The sequence below is a fragment of the Electrophorus electricus genome, chromosome 2, assembly GCF_041902795.1.
Source record: "Electrophorus electricus isolate QZ-2024a chromosome 2, ASM4190279v1, whole genome shotgun sequence".
In the NCBI taxonomy this organism is placed as follows: Eukaryota; Metazoa; Chordata; class Actinopteri; order Gymnotiformes; family Gymnotidae; genus Electrophorus; species Electrophorus electricus.
The window spans coordinates 43,328,671-43,353,964 of record NC_137498.1 but is presented as its reverse complement, the minus strand read 5'-3'; the positions used below and the strand labels follow the sequence as shown (position 1 = coordinate 43,353,964).

At 43.9% G+C, this 25,294-nt stretch overlaps 1 protein-coding gene across 31 annotated transcripts in view; it reads right to left on the bottom strand.

Annotated features, from left to right (window-relative positions):
- Positions 1 to 25,294, bottom strand: part of rims2b (regulating synaptic membrane exocytosis 2b) — a 93,102-nt gene that overhangs the window by 5,126 nt on the left and 62,682 nt on the right. For 12 of the 31 annotated variants that reach the window (XM_081705507.1, XM_081705515.1, XM_081705546.1 and 9 more), the window contains 12 exons: positions 22,734 to 22,913; positions 21,148 to 21,257; positions 20,869 to 20,901; positions 19,191 to 19,271; positions 18,063 to 18,284; positions 17,727 to 17,774; positions 16,956 to 16,994; positions 15,244 to 15,273; positions 13,835 to 13,857; positions 12,217 to 12,347; positions 11,584 to 11,766; positions 8,528 to 8,742 (listed from right to left, as the gene is read on the bottom strand). In XM_081705507.1, coding sequence (XP_081561633.1) covers positions 8,528 to 8,742; positions 11,584 to 11,766; positions 12,217 to 12,347; positions 13,835 to 13,857; positions 15,244 to 15,273; positions 16,956 to 16,994; positions 17,727 to 17,774; positions 18,063 to 18,284; positions 19,191 to 19,271; positions 20,869 to 20,901; positions 21,148 to 21,257; positions 22,734 to 22,913 — 1,295 coding nt within the window. The remainder of the gene's footprint in view (positions 1 to 8,527; positions 8,743 to 11,583; positions 11,767 to 12,216; positions 12,348 to 13,834; positions 13,858 to 15,243; positions 15,274 to 16,955; positions 16,995 to 17,726; positions 17,775 to 18,062; positions 18,285 to 19,190; positions 19,272 to 20,868; positions 20,902 to 21,147; positions 21,258 to 22,733; positions 22,914 to 25,294) is intronic. The other 19 variants (XM_081705570.1, XM_081705533.1, XM_081705575.1 and 16 more) reach the window with 16 other exon arrangements.

Sequence of the window (25,294 nt, the reverse complement as noted above, 5' to 3'; positions counted from 1 at the left end):
AACCTGACAAAATCTCTAAAAAAAACTAAATTACCTGACGCAGAGCCTTTACATCCAGGTGTTAACAACCAGGCTGATGGAGTTAATATGGTGGAGGATGCAGAGGTAGAGGATGGCAGAGAGCGCGCAACTGTGTGTGTGCGTGTGTGTGTGTGCTGTTTGAGGCTCACTCTCCTTTGCATCACCTCTTCTCATCTTCTCATCTTCAGAACAGATGGAGGAGGAGACAGAGCTGTGCGTGCATGCAGCAGTGGCCAATCAGAAATCAGGGAGCTAAAAGATAACCCGAATAGCTGTTCAGGATACTGAGCTCTACCCAGAGATATGTGCTTGCGCACAACATTTATATGCGTGCACACACACACACGTACACACAAATACCCCACCACCACCCACCCAATCAGCAAGCTGGGGTAACAGCACTCCTCTGTATTCCACTGTCACACATTTTCGTCTGTCTCTTACTCAGGATCAACACTGAGTCTTGCCAGAATTTCAGAACATCTCACAGGCTGCCATTAAAGCCAGAGTGTCTCAAACAGCAAGAAAAACAAAAACAAAAACAAAGCAGCCCAACAGACCAGAAAAGGTTCTGAGCAGAACCAAATCCAATGCAGAATACTTCTGGAACATTTGTAACCTTACAATAAAACAATCACCAACTGAAGGCAATTTCTTTGTGAGTTTGTGAGTTTCTTTGTAAATTTGTGAATTAAGGGACTAAATGGTCTAAGGGTGACAAAGGCAAGGAGATCAACAACAAAACTCTGATGAACAACTTAAAACATCTGGTTGGAATCACCAGATCCACAGGCCAGTTAATGGAAAAGTAAACCTGGCTCATGTTGGTGTGGAAGGCTCACTTCCAGCTGATGGGAGTGTAAGTGTGTGTGTGTGTGTGTGTGTGTGTGTGTGTAGGTGAGCACAGTGTTTACCCCAACCCCTCTGTAGTGCCAGCTCTGCAGGCTTGGCGCTAAACATTAACCACCCAGAAAAGCTCACAGCATAGTGCTGATGTAGTGCAGACATAATGGCTCCTGGAGGATCTGCAGAATGGGCCAGTTAACAGCTCTCAGCACTGCAGCCAGGGCCACTGCTCCCGAAGACCAATGCAGTCCCTCTCGCTCTGGCCAATCATACGACTTTCAGGATGTCTCCCATGGCTGCAGGACTAAGTGCATAAAACAAACATCTTATGTGAAGTGCGTGCAGCATTATGGGGCTGCAATCAGAAAAACAATCCTCAGAACATGATTCACCACACCTGCTACAGCTCAAGAAGGGCTTGGCAATTAGCAGGAGAGCTGATTAAGAGTGTGATAAGCTGGTTTGGACCGAGAGCAATACTGTTTTGAAACTCACAGCATGTTCTTTACACAGGAGGTGCACAGAGGCTTCAGCTGAACACCATATTTACCTCATATAGTCAGAATGCAGGCTACTCCAGGGCTACGGTGGGAGGCTAGGTGTCACCATGCTGCTGCAGATTGCACACACTCTGGCCAACATACTGGAAGCATACAGTCATCCTAAAGTTCATCCTAAAGTTTTGACAGCACAAGCCGTGACTCACCATGCCTGCTATATTTACTACATTCACCATGACTACATTCACTGTACAATTTCTCTTTTCAACAAACTATTATGTACATAGAGTGGTTTCAGAAAATATTCATACCAGTTTGCACACTTTATGTTGTTGAATTAAAACTGCCATGTTTCTCCATCAATCTACACTGAATAATCCATGACAAAGTGAAAAATATTCCCAAAAGTATTACAAATCATAAACTCTCGCTTTCACATAAGTATTTTGACCCTTAATTCAACACTTTGTAAAAACCTTTTAGTAGCAATTACAGCTCGGAGGATTGGGTGAATCTCTGAGGATTAAGTAAGCCTGTACAAACTTTGCAAACCTGGATTTGGGCTGTTTATCCTGGCATTCTTCCTGGAAGTTCTTCTCAAACTATGTCAGACTGAGCTGAGTCAGAAATTTGTCCCAAAGCTACTGCAGTGTCGTCTTGGCTATTTGCTGTACTGAAAGATGAACCGTCAGCCAAGTCAGAGGTCACAGGGTGCAGTGTGGAGTAGGTTTTCTTCAAGAACATCTCTGTCTCGGGTTCATCCTTCCCTCAGTTCCAAGTCACCTTTCCCTGCCACTAAGAAGCACACCCTTAGCATGACGCATCATGCTTCAATGACAGGTTGGTTTTGGCCAGGTGATGAGCAGTGTTTGGTGCCCGCCAGACACACAGCACTTGGACATCTGCCCAGAGTTCAAACTGTGTCTCATCTAACTAGACACTCTTTATTCATGCTCTCAGAGACCTGTAAATACCAATTGGCAAGCTCCAAGCAGACAATCAGATGTGTTTAAGACAAGAGAGACACTCAACCACAAAGGCTTTAGTGATGCAGTGTTGCTGAAATAATCATTCATGTGATTCTTCCATCTCTGGAAAGATCTACTGATGCTCAGTTAAGCCGAGCACTGGGTTTTTGGTCCCTTCTTGTCTGATTACTGTGTTTGACGGGTGTGGACAATTAGAGGAAGGTTCCTGGTGCTTCTAAATGTCTATTTCAAAAATACTGAGGCCTCCCTCTGTGCTCCTGGAAACATTCAAAGCTTTAGAAATATTTTCTATATGCAGATCCACAAGTTTCTACAATTTTCTTATTAACATCTAAAAGTTTTTTTCCCCCCCCTGACGTACAATGTAAATTGTGGGAATTTGTATACACAGGTGTGTGCTTTTGTAAATAATTTCCAGTAAATTCAATTTACCATAGAATGGCTCCAACACATCAAGGATAATTAAAATGGGAGGCACCTGACCACAAGCTGGAGCACCGCAACAGAGGACTGGAATACTTATGTAGATGAGTTTTCAGTTTTGATTTTAAATAAACATGCAAACATTTATTAAAACCTTTTTTTGTTTTGTCTTTATAGATTATCGATTGAAGATTTATGGGCATAAGGGGCAATTTTATACATTTAAAATTAAACTAAAACCAAAAAAGCCTGCATGGGGTCTGAACACCTTCTGAATCTACTGTACACTGAATATGTAAACTATGATCAACTGCGAGTTAAAATGCAAAATGGGCAGGACAGGCTTGCCCATTTGACACACAAATAAGTGTCAGCACATTGTAGTTTAAAGATAGCAAGACTGCAGAAATGAGGAGAGATCTCTCACTCTCTCCCTCACACACACACACACACACACACACACACACACACACACACCAGATCGAACATTATGAACCTCCCATGACTAAGCTTTGAAAAAACTTCACTCAGAGCAAACTTTAAATTATTATTATTAGCTACATGGTCCTCTTTGCTCTCTGAAAATGTCTTGAAGCACGTCATCGCAACACTGTCAGACACCTCTGAGAAGTAGTGTTTCTAGGAAGAACTGGTTAGTGTGCAACGGAAAAAGGCCTGCCACCAAGCAATAACCCTATAAACTGTATAAAAGAGATTTGCTAACTTGATCTCCCTTCTGTCTCAGTATTGCGAATAGAGCATTGAAATATGACAATGTTCCCTATGTTTTTACTAGGGAACACCCTGGCCCCAAAAGAACAGATGGGGAGGTTCATCATTTTATTTATGTCCATCTTATACCTGATCCTATTTGCACAGAGACCACACAAAGTGACACTGGGGAGAAGAGGTTTATAGTGCAGAGGAGAAGAGGTTTACAGTATCGGATGCAGCTAAATAGAGCTGTTGATATCTCCAGAGTCTATGTACATTTCACGTAAGAGGCTGATGCATGATACTTAACAGAGAGCGCGTAAAGTAAAGAGAGAAGGGGGGCTGATGGACAAAGAGCAAGAGAGAGAGAGAAAGAAAAAGTTAAAAGGGTTAAGCAGAAAGTTTGTGTATAAAGTTTGAGTACAAAGATGACCAAAAAAAGCTTCCAGAACCCAGTGGAGAGACTGCAGTACAAAACTTCTCTTCCAACACTGTGACTGTGCCCACAAGAATAGTCATGACTGTGTTCCGGCTGACAAACAACAAACAAATATCACAACACACAAAAAAAAAGCCAGCCAGGAACCTTATATTAAAGTGTTTAAAAAAATAAAAAATAAATCAAATAAAAAAATGTATGTATATATATATATATTTTATTTTATTTTTTTTTTTTTAATCTACCTAATTTAAGTTTTCTTTCTATCTAATCTACCTTACATGTAGCATAATTTAATAGCAAAACCAAACACTCATCAGCCACTTCTTTAATACACACCTACTCACACTGGCTTCTTTGGTGCATGGTTATAGACTGTAGCCCATCTGCTGTGCCAGCCTCTACCCTGCTCTCTGACCACAGCAGCATTCCTGACTGCACTGGCAGACCACACTCAACACTGCATTAACGCTGTCTTGTTGATAACAGCACGTGTACATGCAGGTATTGGTATGTATCCACATCATAGCTGTATGTCTGGTGGTCACAAGTTGACCACTGATGACACGCTAAAGGATGCCCAGTAATCATGCATGAAAATGGATGGCCAGTATCTAACTGGTTCCGAATAAATTCCTAATAAATACATTTTTCTGGCTGCATATGAAAGAGAGGAATTTTTGTTAGTCTGTAAAACCTTGGCAGGACCCATTTGTGAGTGCTTCCGGCTGACTGACCACTGCACACTTCAAACAATTTACATTCCTCAACACACACACACATGCACACACACACACACACACACACACACACACACACACACACACACACACACACCACACACGTGCCCGTACCACTCACCCACGTGGGCAGACGGTCACATGCATTGTGAACTGTTACTGAAACACAGGCTGGAGAACAAGAGCAGCTTGTAGAACTGTGTGGAGTGGGACCTCACTGGGTAGGAGCTGATTACGTACAGGAAACCAGATGAGGCCAGTGCGTGAGTGTGACTCATTCCTATACTTACTCTGTCCATTCACAGCTGTGGAAACACCTCCATAGTCATACCCAGAGCATGTATTGGATTTCTGAAAATATTCGGCTGGGATAAGGTTGGAATACAGCCGAAGAAGCGTAACTCAACGACCGATCCTAAATGTCCAACTACTCAGAAACTAGCAGAGAGTTTACATATGGTAACAGTAACAGGAGATGACACACTGTATTGATACTACAGACCAGAAGCAAGCCTATGCTTTGTCAAGTCTAAATTTTACCATTTTAATTTCCTGAGTAATAAACACTGGTAACCCAGACCCATAGTACAAGGACAGCTTGTGTATTAAAAATGTCGACAAGTAATATGGTTTTGCTGACCTGTGCCACACAGCACATTGAAATACAAAAAGCATCACTGTGAATTACTAAATGTGCACAATAATACAGCAACAATGTGCAGATCACTGTTGAACTACAGTAATGTCTAAAACAATTTCACTAGTTATGCTTGTTTTCCTCAGTCAGAGATTCTGCAATATCATTTTTCTCTACATTCTGGTTCATTGTAATTCTTGAATGACGGTCTTAATTTATTTTATGCTGTGATGCAGATGGAGGATAACTTCCGAGTCTCAGATCTAAACAACGTGCAACCTGCACCATACAGTCACACAGTAGCTATGCGGTGAAATTCAGGAAAATCAGTACGCATTGTCCAGAAATAAGCTCATGAGACCGCTCAAACTGCCAGACAAGTTAGCAGCATATTGGAGCCTGCCATTAAGATCTACCAAACGTAGCTAATTCCCGAGTTTTACTCATTAACCCCCCATTGCTTAGTTACTGCCTCCGAAAGGCAATGTCCTTTTAAGATGCTCCCTGCCTTTCTTCAGTAGACATCGGCATTGCAGCTCAGTTTAAGTGAACAAGGCACTCTGAGCACAGCATTTTAATCACACGCTAACGATTCTGTTTTATTTTTCCAGACCCTGTATGCGCTCAGCAGTGAGACCGTGGTTCTGAGCACGTCTGCATCACTAGGAGCTCCATCTCCCGCCTGCGTAAGGGCCAGATATGGACAGCCGTTTCCCATAAAGCAGCGGAGAGACAATGGATTGGGTCACACAAGCCTGCCCTCATCCATGAGTGGCTAGGGGAGAGGAGAAAGGGACAGACTGCAGGACCCGACACTGACTTTAACCGCCGGTCATCACAGCAGGCACATGTCTAGTGCACAACACAACACCCTCTGAAGAGCTTCCGCAGTAGTGAGTGTAACTGAACTCAGTAAAACACAATCATGACAAACGCATATACAGCATCATAGCATACATTTCTAATTAAGGGCTGTAATTGAACCAGGGTGATGGCCAGATTGTGCTGTTGGTTGCATCAGAAACGGAAGACAAAAATGCTGTCACCAGCGTGACGCAGGGCAGACACTCTACCAGAGCAACTCCAAAGAGCCCAAAACCAGCCAACGACCTCAGGTGTCATTCTGACTCTACTGGGGAGTGTGTGAGAGCTCACGGAAACACTGACATGCACAGAAAACTGTGCCAGCAGCAGTGTACCTGCCTGCAGTCTCACACGCGACTGACCTTTCGCCAATCCGACCCAGCTCTTCTACAGACAAAAGCCCACACCGCTCACTGTGGGTGAGCAGCACAATTATCCAATGCACTACCACTTCTTCTCTCAGCTAAAGTTAACAGTGGAAACCACGGTAACCCATTTCACACCACTGTGACAAACGAAGGGTCGCACAGGCTGCGCTGAAGGCAAGTGAGCAGACAGGATGTGCAAATGAACAAAACCTGCAAAGAGCCTGCAGGTGACCACATGATCACAGCTGTGAAACATGGACCTGTCTGAAATCTGACACAGCCATGACATTTTCAGGACAATGAGATCATCAAAACATCATGGTATGTTGAAAAAGGCTGGTGAACAAAAGCCAGTGACTGACTCCCGTTAAACTAAATACATCCCAAAACAGAGGTAAGCAGTATTTATCTAGCTAGCTGCTCCACCAGAATCTCAACTTTTAAAGATTCTACCAACTCTCCCAACATCTTGACTTTTATGGCGCTTTTAAAGATTCCCAGAGATATCCCCACACATCAAAAATAAAGCCATGTTCTTTCATAATTCCCTAATCAATTAATCCAAAAATGCATAAAACCTGTCCATGGTCCAGAACGACCCGCGTTATTAACGTGACAGGACATGCAGGATTCCCTTGTTCATCAGGAGGATTTGTCCATTTCTTTTCACAGAAAGCACTAGGTTGTTTGTTCAGTCCCTCATCATCTCAAGACTGCAATACTCCGACTCACTTTTAGCAGACTTCCCTGTAACACACAGCTAGGCCCTTGCAGAGTCCTGTGCAGCTGCATGACACTGCAAGTTTGCCCATCAGTCATAAGCTGTGTTCCCTTCACCAACTGCCTCATGTCACCAACTTCAGATTTAAAACCTTGACACTCGCCTACATGGCCAAAAATGGGAGCTGCCCCCTTCGGCCTGAAAGCCCTGGTCTCGCAATGTACCCCATCACATACCCTTCATGCCTCAAGTACAGCTCATCTGAAACCACCGTCACTTACTTCTCTGTACAAGCACTCAGATGGAGGAATGATCTCACTCTGCCACTATCTGTCCCTTCAGCAGAGTCCCTGTAGATTGAAGACCCACCTCTTCAAGAAGCACTTGAACAATACCTAGACATGTCAATGTACAATGGATTTAATCACTAATTCTGCACATACTAATTTACATACATATACTTAAACTCCTGTTATTTATATCTTATTTGTGCACATTTTCTCTGACAGCATTCTAGATTAATTGTAGCCTTAGTCTCTGGGATAACGTATAGGCACAAGTGTTTCCTCCACTGAGACTTTAAATCACATTCACTGTGGACAAAAAGGCTGCTAAATGTAAATCAACTCAATAGGAATCAATTCAAAACTCTGTTACCGAAGCATATCTGCACATTTAAAGTTAATACAAATTGATGAGATGTAGCATTTTTCCAGGAAATAAAATCCCCTGATTCGTGTTCACAATGTTTGAGCTTCATGAATTCATAACCGCTTCTGAGCGAGCACACCTGCGTTGGACCACAGATTCAGAACTAGAGGAGATACACTGGTCCACAGGCCATATGCCTTTCTCACTCCTATACACATTACAAGCACACCCCCACACATGCACAGGCCAAATATAAAGACATCAATGCACAGCTGAGTTGAGTAATGGAATGGTTGGTGTGCTGACATCACTAGGCCCTCTGGGGTGATGTGCTGTATGTGACCATTACCGTGTGACTCAGCTGAATGTGTGGCTTAGTGAAAAGAACCCAATAATTAAAATGAGGCACGTTGCACTTGAATCAGCTCAGCAGGGCATTTACACAACCACAAAACTACAACTGCCATTACCCCCAAATACCATCACTTCCAACATCACCATCAATGACAATTTGTTTGTAAACAAAGCCAACACCCCCACCACCCCTTTATTAAGATCTTAACACCACAAAACCATCAACACCACCACATCTACTCCCCCAGCCATGCTCTTACCTTCAGGGCCCAGCTGGGAGGTGCTCTGGCTTTTCTTGCCCATGTTCACCATGGTGACCATCTTGGTTCCGAAGCTAGAGCGTCTGTTCTTCTCTTCCTCCTCCTCCTCGGTTCGGCCCAGGGTGCACATGTCCCCACCCACACTCGAGCTCTTGGTGATGTTGGAGCTGGGGGCATCTGATGGAGCACTGTTTTTCATTTTGGACGTAAACTCACTATCAGCAACGCAGGTGGAAGCGCACACAGAGAGACAGAGAGACAGACAGACAGACAGACAGACAGACAGACAGACAGACAGACAGACAGACACACACACGGTGGATGGGGGGAAGAGGAGACAGAAAAAGGAGGATGAGAAGAAAGACAGAATAGCAAGACAGAGACAATCAGGAAGGAACAGGGTTCAGCAGCAGGCTTCAGGAAAGTGTCAAAGGTAAAATCAAATCAAACCAAATCAAATCAAAGATCAAAGTTTGTCAGGAAAGTAGGAAATTCTCCAGGACTGTGGCACAAAGGGCAGGGGTAGCCAGTGCACTCCTGCAATAAGCAGAGAGTGTTAAGCTGTTCTACAACCCACAAGTCTGCCTGCCTAGAACTTCATCAGTTCTGGCTCAAACTTTATAAACAAAGCTAGCAGGCTCAAGTCAGTTTCATAGAACTTCAACCATTTAATCTCAAGAGACAAATGAAAACACTGGAGTCATTTTTCACTTTGGCCTTCAGAGACAAGCTCCTTCCCTGGTCTTTTTCTTACGTTCTTCATTACCTTCCCCTCTTTCTCCTTCATTTCAGTTTGGTGTCTGACGTCATGCGGCAGCACCCCTCCATATACTGACTGCTATGGAGGTTAACCTGAAAGAATAACCCAGGAACTCACGTCTTACCAATGTATTTTTCTTTTTCCTTTAGGATAATTGTCATCATTAACAGAGCCAAAGCTGAATTCATTAGTAATTCTGCTGAATCATCTGTATCATGTGGAGCACACAATCTGTACGCGTGTGGAACACATGCTAATGTTCTCCACAGACATCTGGACTGCTCGCTTACTGGATCATCACATTTCTGAATCACACCAATCAATACAAAAACATGACTTATCTAAATCACACACTGGAACAGCATGTTCCTGAAGAACAATTGTCCAGCGGCACACTTCAATCTCAAGTGCTGTTCACAAAGACGAAGCAAAGGGGGAGGTGAGACAAGCTTCAATGGTCACGTGTGCCCATGAACATGAGATGATGGATGATTAAATAAACCACCAAACCATCTTTCTTTATGTGCATAGAATAACAGGACAGAGTTAACAGCTGTAATAACACCCAATATGACACTCCACAAAAGACGTGCCAAGCACGATGACTGTATGAGAGGCATGGTCAACTTGGGAGACGTTTTGCGAAGACAGAGTGGGAAGAGAAGAGCTGTCGTGGTTCATCTTAAATATTTTGATCACAGTATTTGGAGGCTTATTTAAAGTTGATCTGTGATTATTGATCTGTGGTTTTGAAATGGTCTCTTGGATCCAAGTTAGCAACTAAAGAAAAGGTGCTCAGGTGATGGGACATTTCTATGGGTCTAAACCACAAACTTGACTTTGAATATCACATTCATTAGTAAAAGAACTTAATATCAACTCAGTATGTTTAGAAGGCTGAAGAGAACAGCCAAGCCCATCTAAATTTGACGTCCTCTTTAATTCAGGATGTTAAGCTCTACAGGATGTCTTCAGATACACACCTCCATGTACACTCTGAGCTCTTCCTGGCCAACCAGTGGCCAACCAGTTACATTAATCATTTAATCAAAGACAAGTGATTACAAAACCCACCAATGGATTTGAAGTCCAGATCTGAATACCACCCAACTATAAGACTGAAATAAATTGTGTGTCTGGATGACACAGACCTAAAGTCTGTGTGCTTTTTGATACGTTCTCTGATGCATGAGCCACTGCTGCATGCTTCTATTAGGCAAAACTTACGGGGCATTAATACAAAAGGACTTTTATGAAAATTGAGTTAAATTGACTTAAATACGAGTTAAATTCTAGTTTTCAGTGCATTGAGGACAAGGGTAAACTGGTTTCTCTTTCAGTAAATTCATCCTCAGTGCTTGGCATTCCATGCTTTCAATGTCCTTCAACATCATCTATAAACCACTGATAAAGCCTTATGACCTTTTAACCATTACTCTATTACACACATAAAAAATGGATATACATTCATAATCTACATTCTGGGCATGCTATTATACATTTATAGGTCATTTAAAGTGAGTTAAAAATTGAAAGCATTGATTCGATGACAAAACAGACCTTCCACTTCAAATGCAGAGTGTGCCCAGTGCTTGCCTCTTAGTTTTGCACTGGAGTGATGCAAAATTTAGACACCAAATGTGTCTTTGGCAATCAGCATTTTGATATGCAGAATATGCTTGCAGAAATGATTTTCTCCCCCCAAAAAACTTTCCTTTGATGAAGCACACTACACATCTAGAGACAGACGGACACAAGGCGCAAGCCATCCAGTTCCCAAAAACATTTCAGTGACAACAGGCACAATCTACAAATACATAAAAACAGAAGTAAATACTTCAGCTGTCCTGTCAGGCAGGGCCATGCCCCTAGAACCAGCTGGAGAGGCAGTTTGTGGTCACTGTCTCAGTGAGTGAAACATGGCTGGCCTCCTCTACTCTTGCTCGAAGCGAAATGAACAAAGAACAGAGGCAGATGAGGAGGAAGAGGAACAGGGGTGACCAAGGTCCTGACATAAGCTACTCCCAGAGCTGAACATATGGTTCCCAGTCAACACCCTGTACACATATGAACTAAACATGCTTCCAAGTTGGCCTTCGTTTCTATGATAGAGGTCAGAAAGCATGCTAAAGGAGAACAGGTATAAAATATGTGCAGTAGTTTAATGTAAAGATATCAGACTTCAAGACTTCAGATATCAGAGAGGCAGTTCTGATATCAGAACTTCCTTTATGGAGGAGCAGGAGGGTGGGGGCAGAGCTAGGCATGTGGGTGGGGGCGGGAGAAAAGTCTTTACCTGCCATCAGCTACAGGTGCTGCTATGTCTATGAACTCCTCTTGCACCTTCTCGTCTTTTTTAATAATCATGCATTCTCCGCCTCCTGCCCCTGCCCCGTCTGCTCCTCCCGCCGGGGGACCTGTGCCCTGCGCCACAACGCCCTCCTCCCCCTGGGACTGGCTCTTCACAGCCTCGGAACGGCTGCACATGCACACACACGACAACAACCAAGCAGAACATACATAGAGACACACACACACACCCACACGTACACACATGCAGACATTCATGCATAACAAAGCAGAACATATGCATATATACACACCGCCGTACCCCCCAGGCATGTTCATGCAGGGCAGAGGAGAGGTACGACAGCAGCTGGCAAGCAACACCCTGAGACAGACCAATCAACGGAGAGAAAAATTCTTAAAAAAAAACAAAAAACAACAACATTAGGCAGCCAGAAGCAGGACATGGCCAAACCCTGGCTCATACTAACGAGCTCATGCTAACAAGCTCTCTGCTGCAGGGTGCAACTTTACAGGCCTGCTTTTAAACTTCAGTGTTTAAGCTGCCTCCCAGTCACCGCTCCACCGGAGGGCTTTGCTCGCAGCTGGTTGTGGCTGGGGTCAGAGGTTTTGGAGCACTCACCTGATCTTGCGGGTGGTGCGTGCCCTTTCGGACTGAGCGGACACGTAGCTGGCGCTGCTCAGCCGAGACACACTCGAAAGGTCACTCACTTCACTGTCCGACGATTTCATGGGTTGGCCGTCTGCCTCTCGCTGTGGGCGAAAACAAAATCACACCATCGCCCAAACCAGGTTGAGGCAGGAGGAGCTGTGGTGTGAGGTTTAAGGGTGGGTGGAGATTGAGGCCTGTATGCCTGTATATCTACCCACAGTTACTGGCTGTCATTGTGAAGTACTATATACACATACACATGCATACATACATACATACACACACACACACAATGTTCTATAATAAATTTATATATACTGATGTGCTATAATATATGAATACATATACACAGACTGCTGTTTTGCAGAATCACTTAGCTGGAATTTTGATCAATTAACATAAGGAGCAGGAAGGACAGAGGGGGAGAGAGAGAGAGAGGGGAGAGAGAGAGAGAGAGAGAGAGAGAGGGAGAGAGGGAGAGGGAGAGAGGGAGAGAGAGAGGGGGAGAGGGGGAGAGGGAGAGAGAGAGAGAGGGGGAGAGAGAGGGAGAGAGAGAGAGGGAGAGAGGGGGGAGAGAGAGGGAGAGAGAGGGGGAGAGAGGGAGAGAGAGGGGAGAGAGGGGGGGAAAGGGAGGGAGAGAGAGAGAGGGAGGAGAGAGAGAGAGAGAGAGGGGGAGAGAGAGAGAGAGAGGGAGAGGGGGGGAAAGAGAGGGGGAGAGAGAGAGGGAGAGAGGGGGAGAGAGAGAGGGGGGAGGGAGGGAGAGAGAGAGAGGGAGAGAGAGGGGGGAGAGAGAGAGAGAGAGGGAGAGGGGGGAGAGAGAGGGGGAGAGAGAGAGAGAGAAGTTAAAGAACAAGAGAATCTTAACTGGTGACAATCTTGGTCTCCCCAGAGTGGTCCACACATTTCTGCCTATTCCTCCTGAGAGGAGATTACGCAGTTCTGTGTGTGTTATATAACTCAGCACTGTTCATCTTTGTTGTTGTATACATAAGGAAGGGTCTGGTAAATGGCTGCTGACACTTTATATAACCTGTGAAACAGCTTCATCGTGCAGTCTGTTGGTATGTGCGCTCACACACACACACACACGTACACACACACACACACACAAACACACACACACAACCCCCTCCCCACCCCAAAAAATGCACAAGTGCACTGCAGAACACTGTGGAGTTGAGTTTTGGGAGAAGCTCTACTGCACTGTGTGGAGAGGGTGGTTCCTCAGGGCCTGTCACGGTCCACCTCAGCACCAGTGACTGTTAGCAGAAAGGACCAAACGCTTCTTCCTGTGCACTCACTGCCTGTACTGCACACGGCAGTTCCATGCCCCAGTGACACAGAGCAGAGGCCTGGCTCTGGACGTGTTTAGACGCTCGCACAAACTATCACCCGAGGTTAAATGCGCTCTGGTAATGGAGCAGAGAGCAACAGTGTACAGCGTAGGGCTGCAACTGTGTCGTATACATCTGTCTTTTACAGACCATCCTGAAGACACTGGACTGGAAGCACTGGACATACTCACTCTGTCCCTGGGAATGACTCTGTGTGTGTGTGTGGGGGGGGGGGGGGGGGGGGGTGTACATACCCTGGATGGATCCATCAGAGAACCTGCAGGAAGAGACAGACACAGTGATGAGCTGCATTGAATCTTACAAAGCGCCCTCAGCCCTGTACCTTACTCAGCATGCTGCATAGTAAATACCACAGTCCAACCTGCTGAGCTCTGAAGTGAACACATTCAGCTCACCAAGAACCAATACTGCTAGACACCAATTGCATTCTACTGCGCACTGCACAGATTGAATTCAAAACAAGCTTCTCCATATATAGCAAAGCCAGAACAGACCCAGTGCAGGATTCTCAGCAATAATGTACATTTCCATAGATACCTTCCCACTGTGAGGTATATTAAAGCCCACCAGGGACAGACATGGGGCAGAATGGATGGGGCTGAAACCTGCACCTGCCTGTAGGGACAGAATTTCAGTGGAACCGAACACCACACTCTCTGGGCTCCACTGACCCAGGAACAGGCGGAAAAGGCTGGAATCAGAATAACAGCTGCTCAGTCTTCCAGACAACTGTTTTCTCTTAAAGACACACATACACACACCCCCCCCCCCCCACACACACACACACCCAACCTCATCATTCATTCACCCCTGTCAGCTAAGCAGTACCACCGCCAACAGTATGAGCACAATCTTGAGTTTCCTCTGGTTTCCAGGACAAGAAATCATGTCCTGTATATATGCTTCAAAACACCATCAACAAGTTTTATAAGGCACTTAGCTTGTTTATGTGTTACCATAGAAGCCAAGCTGTTGCAAGCTGAGGAGACAACAGACAGATCTGAACTCTCTGAACCCTCATCCTCTTTAATCGCCCTGTTAGCTCTAAACCGGGAGGAAAGGACGACTGGACAGTTCATCAACAAACTGAAACCATTTAGAATGAACACAATATTCAAAGTCACAGCTCTCATCAGTGGTTTATACTCCAGCAGTCTCAACAAGACTCTTTTGTCTTGCATGGTTTTAAGCATTCAGTCAAAAGAACAGTTAAAAATGGCACAACAAGAATGGTGTTAAAGAAGATGAGAAGATACAACTGCATGGTTTCATCTGGTTCCACTCATAAAAGAAAAAGTGTGTAATTATGCTCTGTTGAGGGATCTGTGTCTCAGTAGACCACCATCATCACCCAGTAGCTTCATGTACTGCGAACACTGCCAATTTAATTTGCATTTGTAAAATTAGTCAGAATAGTTTCAAATCAGAGTTCGTTCAAGCCTGGATTGAAATGTCTCAGTTTCGTTTTTCACAAACACAGGTTATGGTCATGGCATTAACTTCTGTATATTGCAGTGAAAATTCAAACAGAGGCAACCTTGTTTTTCACACACATACATTCGCACACACATGCATGTACACTTCGAGGAGCCCGACTGAGGAGTGTAACAGTGCGTGACCCGAGGGCTCAGCAATACACTACCTGCATTTCCATTTTCTGTCACTGGCTCTGCTGGCACAGTGTGAGATGGTGAGGAGGATGAAAAGATGGGTGCAAAACAAAAACACACAAACAAACAATGTGTAAAGCAAAAAAAATGTTTAAAAATCAATGAAAGCAATAGTGCCAATAGGCACATTTACATACACTCATATGTACGTAGTACAAACACACTAGGACATGCATGTGAAGTTCACTCTTCACTCAGTAATGAAGCGACATGCTCTGATGCACATCAGAGATGCCCAAACAAAACTTTACAGCACCAAAAGCCTGGAATCCACAGCAGCAGCAAAACAGACAGGTAACCGTGTTCAAAACAGCCCCAGCCAGGGTCTGTCAGCTCTGAACAAGAACCACCATGCCATCAGCAGTCCATAACGCTCCCCTCCAACGCTCCTCACTAATGTGCCCTCTGTAATGTTTTCCAAGTGCTCTTCTCTAAACTCTCTTCATACTGCTCCCCTCAAACATACCTTTCTAAGCCCCCACCCACCTGAGATGTTGATATATTATATTGTATAGTTCATAACAAAATCCTCTATATAATTTAACTGGCAAATTAAGACTTCTTGAGGTCACTGTATCCATTTTGTTGGCTGCTTTGGAAAATATTTTTCACAAAACAAAGAGAAAAAACATTAGGATTCGGTCTGGATGTTGCAAAAATCAAAGCAAACAGGTTAAATCATAGAGTTTGACAAAGCCATACAGTGTCTTCACTGTAACAGTCCATTAAACTGTTCAAAGCTTCATCCCCCCCCAGTAACAGAGGCGGATTGAGACCTTGTTCACTGAGTTGCCATAACAACAGGGGAAAAAACAATCATCATCATGTTTGTTTGTAACACAATTCATAACAGAGAGAGATGCACACACTACTGAAAAATGGGGCTAATTAGAGCCCCGCTCTCCATGCAGTGGGAGTAAACTCATGACGGTGGCTAAAAGTCTGTGTCACAATCATGAACCTTCAGATAAACGCAGCGTTGGTGAGACGCTCAACAGGTAACAGCTAATTTAAATGTTTTTGCTATTGTACTGGCTAATAGAATTGTATAGTATTGCCTAAAATTGTACTGAGTACATAACATTAGCTAACTATTAGACATGTCACCCATAACACATATACTATATATCATATAGTGCAGACCTAATGTTTGTAGTAATACATTAGATAGACATCAAATATATGTAGTATCATTATACCATACAGTATAATAAGTGGTAAAATAAATAATCCCTTATCTCTGGTCCCAGTAGCAGGTGTGTGAACTTTGGAAGCTGTAGAGGACTACTGAGACCCTCTGCAGGACTACAGCCACCGTGGGAGGAACAGGAAAGTGCACATGCACACAGACACAGGTGTGCACGCACGTACGTACGCACGCACACACACACATGCGCACACACACACACGCGCGCACACACATGCATGCACACACAGGCACACACATGCATGCACACGTGCACACACGCACGCACACATGCACGCACACACACGCACACGCACACACACACACGCACACGCGCACGCACGCATGCGCATGCACGCGCACGCACGCACGCACACACGAGCATGGCACAGATACTGAAGCCCAGAGTGCTTCCTAAAGACAGACTGGGATGGGACTAGGTAAAAGGGAGATTGTGGTATGAAAGTGGGACTACAAGTCCCATGATACACCACATACCCATGGCTCTGCTCTGCTGCTGGTCTTCCCACGTCACCTCTGATGTCATGGCATAAAGAGAAACAAGTGGGTCAAGCGAGACACCCATACAGTAGATGAATCAGGGCTCCATTAAACTGGCAAAGACCAGTGTGGATTTAGAAATAGTGGCAACACTCATTCCAACTTCACTACTGGTTCTGGAGATGGAGGTATCCCACAAGGTTATACAGAGTTGAACTATTTTGGTATCAGAGTATTACAACTCCAGACTGCAGAAGCTCTTCATCATGAAAATGCCACTAAATACAAACACAAACTACTGGGTGTTTGTTTTTCATTTTGCAAAGGCCAGGCAAGTTTAGCCTACATTGATTCTGAAAGTAAAGTGTTATTCGTTACAATTGCGCCCTCTACTGGTCAGCGGTGATAACCTCTGCACCCATTTTAACAATCATGCAGTCGAATGTAATCTGAATGAGATTACATTTGGCACAATACGCAGATCATCCAGCCTACTGCCACTTTATCACTACACTTTGGAGAACAACACTATTAATCATTCAGGGGGGAAAAAACAAAACAAAAAAAAACTTTACTCCATTAAGATCAAAAATTGCTCCTAATAACTGCTGTATAGTTGTTTTTATTTCCTCAAATCTACAACTTTCAAACACAAAGTCTATCTAATCACCCAGAGAATCAAGCCTTACACATACACACACACACACGCGCACACACACGCGCGCACACACACACACACACACACACACACACACAGAGTGCACTTGCCTTTCTTCCCGTTGACAGGAGGGGGCGCCAAAACCATTTCCTCGTCTACTTATGGTGATGACACGCACACAGACAGCAGTGTTAAGGAAGGAACAGAGCGTCACAGGACCATTATGGCAAACACACGACACGCCCCCGTGCTCATACACACGCACACACGTTCTCATAACAGGGAAACAAACTCTGAACACTTACAGAGTACAGTTAACGCAAATTTACACGTTACACATAAATAGATGCTAACGGATGCATCAGATTAAAGTTGCGAAGCCACCATGTCTAATTATGTCCATACACGTTACTGAGGCTTCTTCAGTTCAGCGTGGACTGACACACCTGGCAGCGTAGGGGGTGGAGTGGCTTGTGCTGTGGCTTGTGCTGTGTCAGGGGCAGGGGCAGGGGCAGGGACAGGGGCAGGGGCAGGGTCAGGGACAGGGGCAGGGGCAGGGGCAGGGGCAGGGACAGGGGCAGGGGCAGGGGCAGGGGCAGGGGGAGGGGCAGGGGCAGGAACGAGGGGAGGAGCGTGGGCAGGGGCAGGAGGCTCCACCATTGCTGTAGCTTTGATGATGATGGTGGCATGTTGAGTTGTGGCAGACAGGAAGTGCAGAATACGAACAGACAGAAGACAGACAAAGAAACAAATGAATACACAAATATACGAACATACAAATGTATGCAAACACATGTGCCACACAGATGTGTCATGGTGAGACATGTGGGATGATGGAGTGTGAGATGACATGTACCAGGGAGCCAAAGGATGAATTACTGCTAAGTTCTTTATTCACTTACAGGAGATCTCTCCAATACCTAGACATTAGAGCTTTTTGTTGTTTATTTTACTAGTAAAAATATTGTACAAATATATGGCCTTTTCCATATAACAAGCTCCCACCCTCCCCTGTAGAGACTGGCTGAGGAGCAGTTAGACACTGCTCTTCTGGGCTGCCACTGCAAGAATTTGTGTTTGCATAATTCTAGGCTGTTACTACGTACTTCATTTTGGGGAAAAAAAAAAACAAAACAAAAAAAAAACAAAAAAAACCCACACACAATGCTAACTGTGCAGATTGAACTACTCTAAAAATCACTGACCTCTCCAGCAACATAGTGTAAACTGTACCCGCATCGCTGTGTGTCATGTTTTGAGGGTCCACAGCGAACAATCATCAAAGAATTACAAAAACACAGCTAAGTACTACCAATAAACTGCCATTTGTTTTACTGGTTAATTTTATGCGTAGATTCTAATTTAATATTAAATTTTAACAGAGTAAATGTATGTAAATATTTGTTTCTGGTCCTGAAAAGTGCAAGGTTCTGAAATAAACAGGCAGTGTTTGTAGTGAATCATATTAACAAATCTCACCTAAGGGGATCGTATAGGTTATCAATCAGTTAACTGTGTTGTTTGCAACTGACCAATGAAAATAAAGCTCTGTATGTTTTACTTTGAATAATTACCAGTCACTGAGAGTGGAACTGGGGGAAGGGTGAGGGGAGGCTCAGTGGGTGGAGTCAAAGGTCTTGCTAATGCTTCATTGGCTGGGGAGTTGCACCAATCAAAAGAAGAAAAAAGAAAATCACTGTCAAATTAAATCTACTCAGTTAAACAGCAATTCCCTGGTAACAATTCACTATATCATAAGCTAGAATATTATATCAAAGCCTAATTATGGACAGCCCTATACCACCTTCACTCAATAGCAAAATTTACTAAATGAGAAAAATAAATGCAAACATTGAGTCGGTGCATGTGCTAGTAGAAGCACCTCCTGACCTTATTACTGAACACACACACACACACACACACACACACACACACACAGTTCTTATTTTCTCTAGTGGCTCTAAGAACTATTGCTATACTTGGGGAGTTTTCTTCTTTTGGTCAGTTTAGTGTCTTTTGGTCAGTTTAGTGTCCATCTGCAGTGGCAGAACAGAGTAGGTCCACGCAACATGTTTGTGTGTTTATTACCACATCAACAGTGTGAGTATATCAGCAGCCCAACACACTGTTGGGGTCAATTACCACTCTAACATTACTGTGAGCCAGAAATACAGAGCTGTCTCATTTAACATGAGTTCACTTGCTGACTGTGAGTCATTTCACACACTAATGCATATTAGCAAGGGTTAGTGAAAGCAGAACAGTCACATTTAAATGTACTTCAACAGAAGAAAGTGCTGTGTCATGAGAGCTTTGAAACAAAAAATCCCATACTATCAAAGTTATTTTGTCATTCTGGAGGAAGTGTATAGTGTAAGAAGCTATGCTCACTGCACTGACTCAGAAGAGGTCTGGGAAATGTAGAAGTAGAAGATTACTTGAAAAAATAGTTCAGTACAGCAAATAATTTTTTACTCAACATTTTGGTTGGTGGACTGGACAATAGGTCTCAAGACTCGTTGACTGGTTAAATGTGTCTGGTCCCCTTTAACAGACTAAAATGAGTTTACACCCTAACATACATTTGGTGTGTGAACCAACACACTGGCAGGGAGACAAGAAACACTGTTGGACAGGGATACAGGAAGCCAGTCAGGAAGCAGGAGTGTCGCGGAAGTCTGTCTCCCACCTAGAACTATCCCCATAACCTGCGTAACACACTCTCATCCAGCAGATCTGTTTCGCTCTTCTTTGTTTGACATACACTGCTGAATTAAACTTCTACACAATTTTTAGCATGTCTTCCATAGCTCTAATGGAGCCTTTTATTGCATACATCCAGCAGCTAAACTCGTAAGTCTAGACACTGACATTACACTTAGTCGGGGAGGCAGGGGTCATCACAGGAACACAGTTTGGAAGAACAGAAACAGATCAGCAGTAATTACAAACACAGGCTAGTTATAGGAAAGATCACAGTGGACACCACTGGAAGGCTAATGAGGGGCCAGAGTGTTGGCTAGCTACACTCCACAGTTAGCAGGAGCCAGGAAACCAAACAAACAGCAACACACACCCTAAACTAGGTCTAATCAGTTTCTTCCATTATATACAGAGGCATGTAGGATGTACAGGAATTCACACTGAGACACACACTCACACACACACACACACACACACACACACACACACACACACACACACACACACACACACATACACACATACACACACACACTAATGGTTACACACCTTCATAAGTTTCAGTCACTGCCTCACCACCATCTAGGAAAAGAGGAGGGGAAGCACAAGAAACCTGTCTTCATCTTCCACAGAGAAGTGGACCCGCAACGCAAAACAGCGCTTCGCTTCAAATAAAGTGGCCATTTTGCTCTCATGCAGAGAACTTCACCAAGCTGAAGCACGGCTCTGATCAACATATGTTGCAGGAACAGCGTCTACAGTAAAGTTTGCCTTAGTACCAAGGCACAAGCAGAAGCACCGGCAATTAAAGCAGATCCATCTACTTACTCCTGTCCATAGACCCCAAGGGTGGGACATGGGGCAGCTGTCGGCCCACCCGGCTGCAGGCTGGGGTACTTGCAGGGCTGGTTTGGACTGACCCAGCATGTGGGTTTGCCCTATGGGACAGAAAAAAGAGCAGAGGTAGGGGGAGCATGTTAGTAAGAGCAGAGAAACTATGCCAGGAGGAGAGAAAACACCCAGCCCCCAGTGGACCCAGTGGATAAGGAGGCACACTCCAAAAAGAAACACCAGATAAACCACATTTATTAAGGTGTTTAGGATATAATATAATGCAACACCCAATAAATTCATATAGAGTAAAAAACCTTAATTCTGTTTCATTACACTGGAAACACTATGGGAAGAAATGTTAAGCATTACATAATTTATGTAATCTTTAGCCAAATATAGTCAATATTGGCACTATTGATCATCGTATATTATAGGTTTTGGAAAACTATAAAAGTTTGTTTCCAGAAGACAATCAGCCCAATTGCAGCACAAATATATTTGGAGGGCATCACGTAAAATGACACCCAATATCTCACACATGGCACATAACTTTGAACTCACATATTTCACCATATCAGTGCATGCAGGTTCAGTGGTAAATGTGCCACAGTCATGTGCATTTTAGCCACCAAACTGAAGCTAAAAGCTAAAAAAAAAAAAATGCACATTAACCAAACAATAAATGATCTTCATAGCACCTTCTGAGTTTTGGGTCATATTTAGCGCACAGCGATCTGATTCACAAAGAGTGGATGCACAGAGAAATTAAGCAGTCACATGGCCATCAACAACACAAGGTGAGTCTTCTATAGGACTATGATTAATTGAAAAACCAACACAACTATCTCCCTGCTTCAATGGTTCTTGATTCGGTCCCCAGGGAGGACCCACAGATTTACTCAGATCTGGCTCTCTAAACAACTTTGCCAGGTAAAGAAGTTCTTGCAGAACTCCATTACCTGCTTCAGGTGTATGAGAAGAAAAAACAGAACAAAACCTGGACTAGAAAAGCAGTTCCCCAGGACTGGATCAAGAACCCCTGCCTGTAATACCTAGAATTTCTTCGACATGCCATTCACACATGCCATTCTCAAAAGGTATTATGAAGTCAGCAACAGCGGCAATATCAAACAGGGTGGGGCTTGAGGATGGCTGCATGAGCTGTGGGGAGAGCGAGAAGCCATGACTGGCCAGGATGAGGCAGGACGCCCCACCAGAGCACATCCGATTGGCCGGCAACTAAAGCAGGGATGCTGTCAAACCACAAACTTAATGTTAGTAAATTCAAAATCAAAGCAAAAACGACCACCAGAAATTAAAAGCACAGGATGCCACGTTCACACCATTATATCCAAAAAGAATATAAATAGTGTGTGTTTAACTAAAACAATAAATAAATAAATAAAGACATTAGTAGCAGATACCATCACCACATTTCTACTCTACAAATGAACACAAATCAAAGGCAGCACCGCTGAAACAAACAGAAAATAAATAAATTAAAACGTGAGAGGAGGGGCACTCAAAGTGAAGGGGCAGGGCATAGCTTTGGTTTAGTTGCTGTGATTGGTCAGAATCACCTCGTTAGAGCAGGAGAGGGAGGGGCAGATCTCCTGGAGGGTAAGGATGGCATGGACCTCATGTAGGCTGATTCGGGGCGCTCAGTCGAGCGTGAGCGGGTGTAGACAGGTCTCTCCATCATGGATCTCTGGTCAGCTGACCTGGACCTGTAATGTCTGTTCGCCACACTGCGGCTGTACCTGCGGAGCATTAGTCAAACAGCGGCGCTCACGTGACGGCCCGCACCCAAACGGAGCAACAGGAAACAGCAGGTGTGACAAAGCACTAACCCCTGTGAAAATAACATTCATTTTCCCAGAAAGGAAGAAGCATAGAACAAAGTCACCAGGGGCACCACATACCAGGTGTGTCGCCCTTTGCTATCCTCTTTAAATGTGAGAAAGGTAGTCGGCACCCAGTTAGAATTCACGTGGTTGTTCAGTTTCAGAGGAGGAGCAAACATAAGAGGAGGTTAAATAACTGAATGACCAATCAAAGCACAGCACCTGTAGAAGTCACTGTGAGGAAAAAGGAGCAATGGCCAGGGGGGTGCAGGTGGGAAAGAAGATACATTTATTTAAACATGTTTTGTTTCTGAAGCTAAACATGTTTCTTATTCTACTGTGCTACATTCCTGTCACACTGCTCTCTAAAATAACACATCGTCCTTGTGCTAGTGTATACTAGTGCATACTGCAGTGTACCTGTTTACTTGCTTAGATTTACAGCATTTCACAGATGCTCTTATCCGAGGTGACATTAGTATTTATTATATTTATTAGTAAGACAGCATGTGTGCACCCTGGAAATTAAATGCAGTGGATCACTGTGCTGCCATCACCATGCTCGTGAGCTCAGTCATTACCTCACAGCCTTCTTAGAGGGTTCATAACTAACAGAAAATTCGGATTTAGGGTCCTCTCCAAGAAGCAAGGAATAAGAAACGCCAGCTGCGGTGGAGAGACCGCAGGGTAAATATGTCTCTGCAAATATCCTTAATTGATCCCCAAACAGAGGCAACGCATCAAAATCTTAAAATTAAGATAAACAATGGAAAATTCATTTTATGTTTAGTTTCAATTGCACTGTTTATTTAAAAAGTTTGTAAGCTGGTGGTTAAATACTACCTGCCTGATTCTGAGGGAGGAACGATTTCTATCCTGGGGCAAGTCCTGTAGAACAGACCAACCCCAGGATTAATATCATGGGTGAATGGGAGGAGAGAGTTTACATGTGCGAATATAACCGAATGTGCCGAGTAGGAGTGGAAAATAACAGTAGACCCCTCATGAACCTTCGTTATAACCTCAGGATCCTTTAGCCACCTCCAAAAATAACTGGCAATGGTCCCCAAGGGAATTTAGATAAGCACCTGTTCTTAGTAACTGATAACTGATTCATTAAGCATCAGTTTATAGTAACCAATAACTTATTCATTAACCGCCTGTTCCTGGTGATGGATAAATGATTCAGGAAACCTCTGTCCCTGAACACACTGGGGTCCAGGGTTATTCTTGGTTGTTTTAACTAATATATGGTTCACTGTACGATCTATTTTATTACTATTTTATTACAGTGTACTTTGCTATAGTGTCAGCATGGTGGACAATTTAAGGCCTTTATAATGCTGTTTGAGTCTTCGTTAACACATAATAGCTGCCTCATTCAGAACTCTTACCTGTAATGATCACAGGTGCCATTCATGGGTGATTAGGGCACGGAAGCAGGGCAAAGTTGGAGCCAGTGTAATGTCTTTGTGCGGATGTGGAAAAGAGCAAAAGGCAGGTTTTCACTGAGGGAAGGATCTTGGCACTGAGCGATCTGCTTCGCCCTAATACTGTAGCATGCTTTACCTTGCAGAAGACTCAGAGGAGTCACTGTAGACAGGTGATTGCCTACAGCACCTCCTTCTGACCTCAGAGCAGCACACAGTGAGAGACAGCCCTTAGGGACAGGAAGTGGTTCCAGCTGCAGACAGCGTGCTTGAGGGAAAAGCTACTCTGCGATTACTAATGTTCCTGACTCCGGTACCAAGGTCAAAATCAATCAAACGATAAACACACAGCTAGCTTGCTAACAGCACCAGCTACTGAGGTGATTTAAGGGACAGACTGATCCAAGTATCCACAAAGGTTGACTGGAACTTTCTACTTACTAATAAACAACAAGAGCAAACAACCATCCAGATACCATTCAAGGTATAATCCACAGTCCCCAAAGTCCAGATATCCTAGTCTGGTACCAGTCTGGTAATGTTACCAAGACTTTATATTGGCTAACTGTTAGTCATGTGTTTATGACATCATGGGTTTTTTTGCAACATCTGAAGCTGAAGTAAATCCACTGACCTCCGAGTCAAATCTCCACTGAACTCTCCATATGTCCAGCCATTCATCCGTTTTACTATTTTAAGTTTTAAAGGAATCCTTCTCTTACCTTTACTTTTCAAATTTACTGTATGACAGAGTATTGTGACTATTTTCTTCTCGTTAAAAATATCCCCTAAACAAATGGTCCAACCCTTTCAAGCAAAGGTATCTCAGCTTTGTAAGGAGCTGAAGATACTCTGACTTCCTACTAC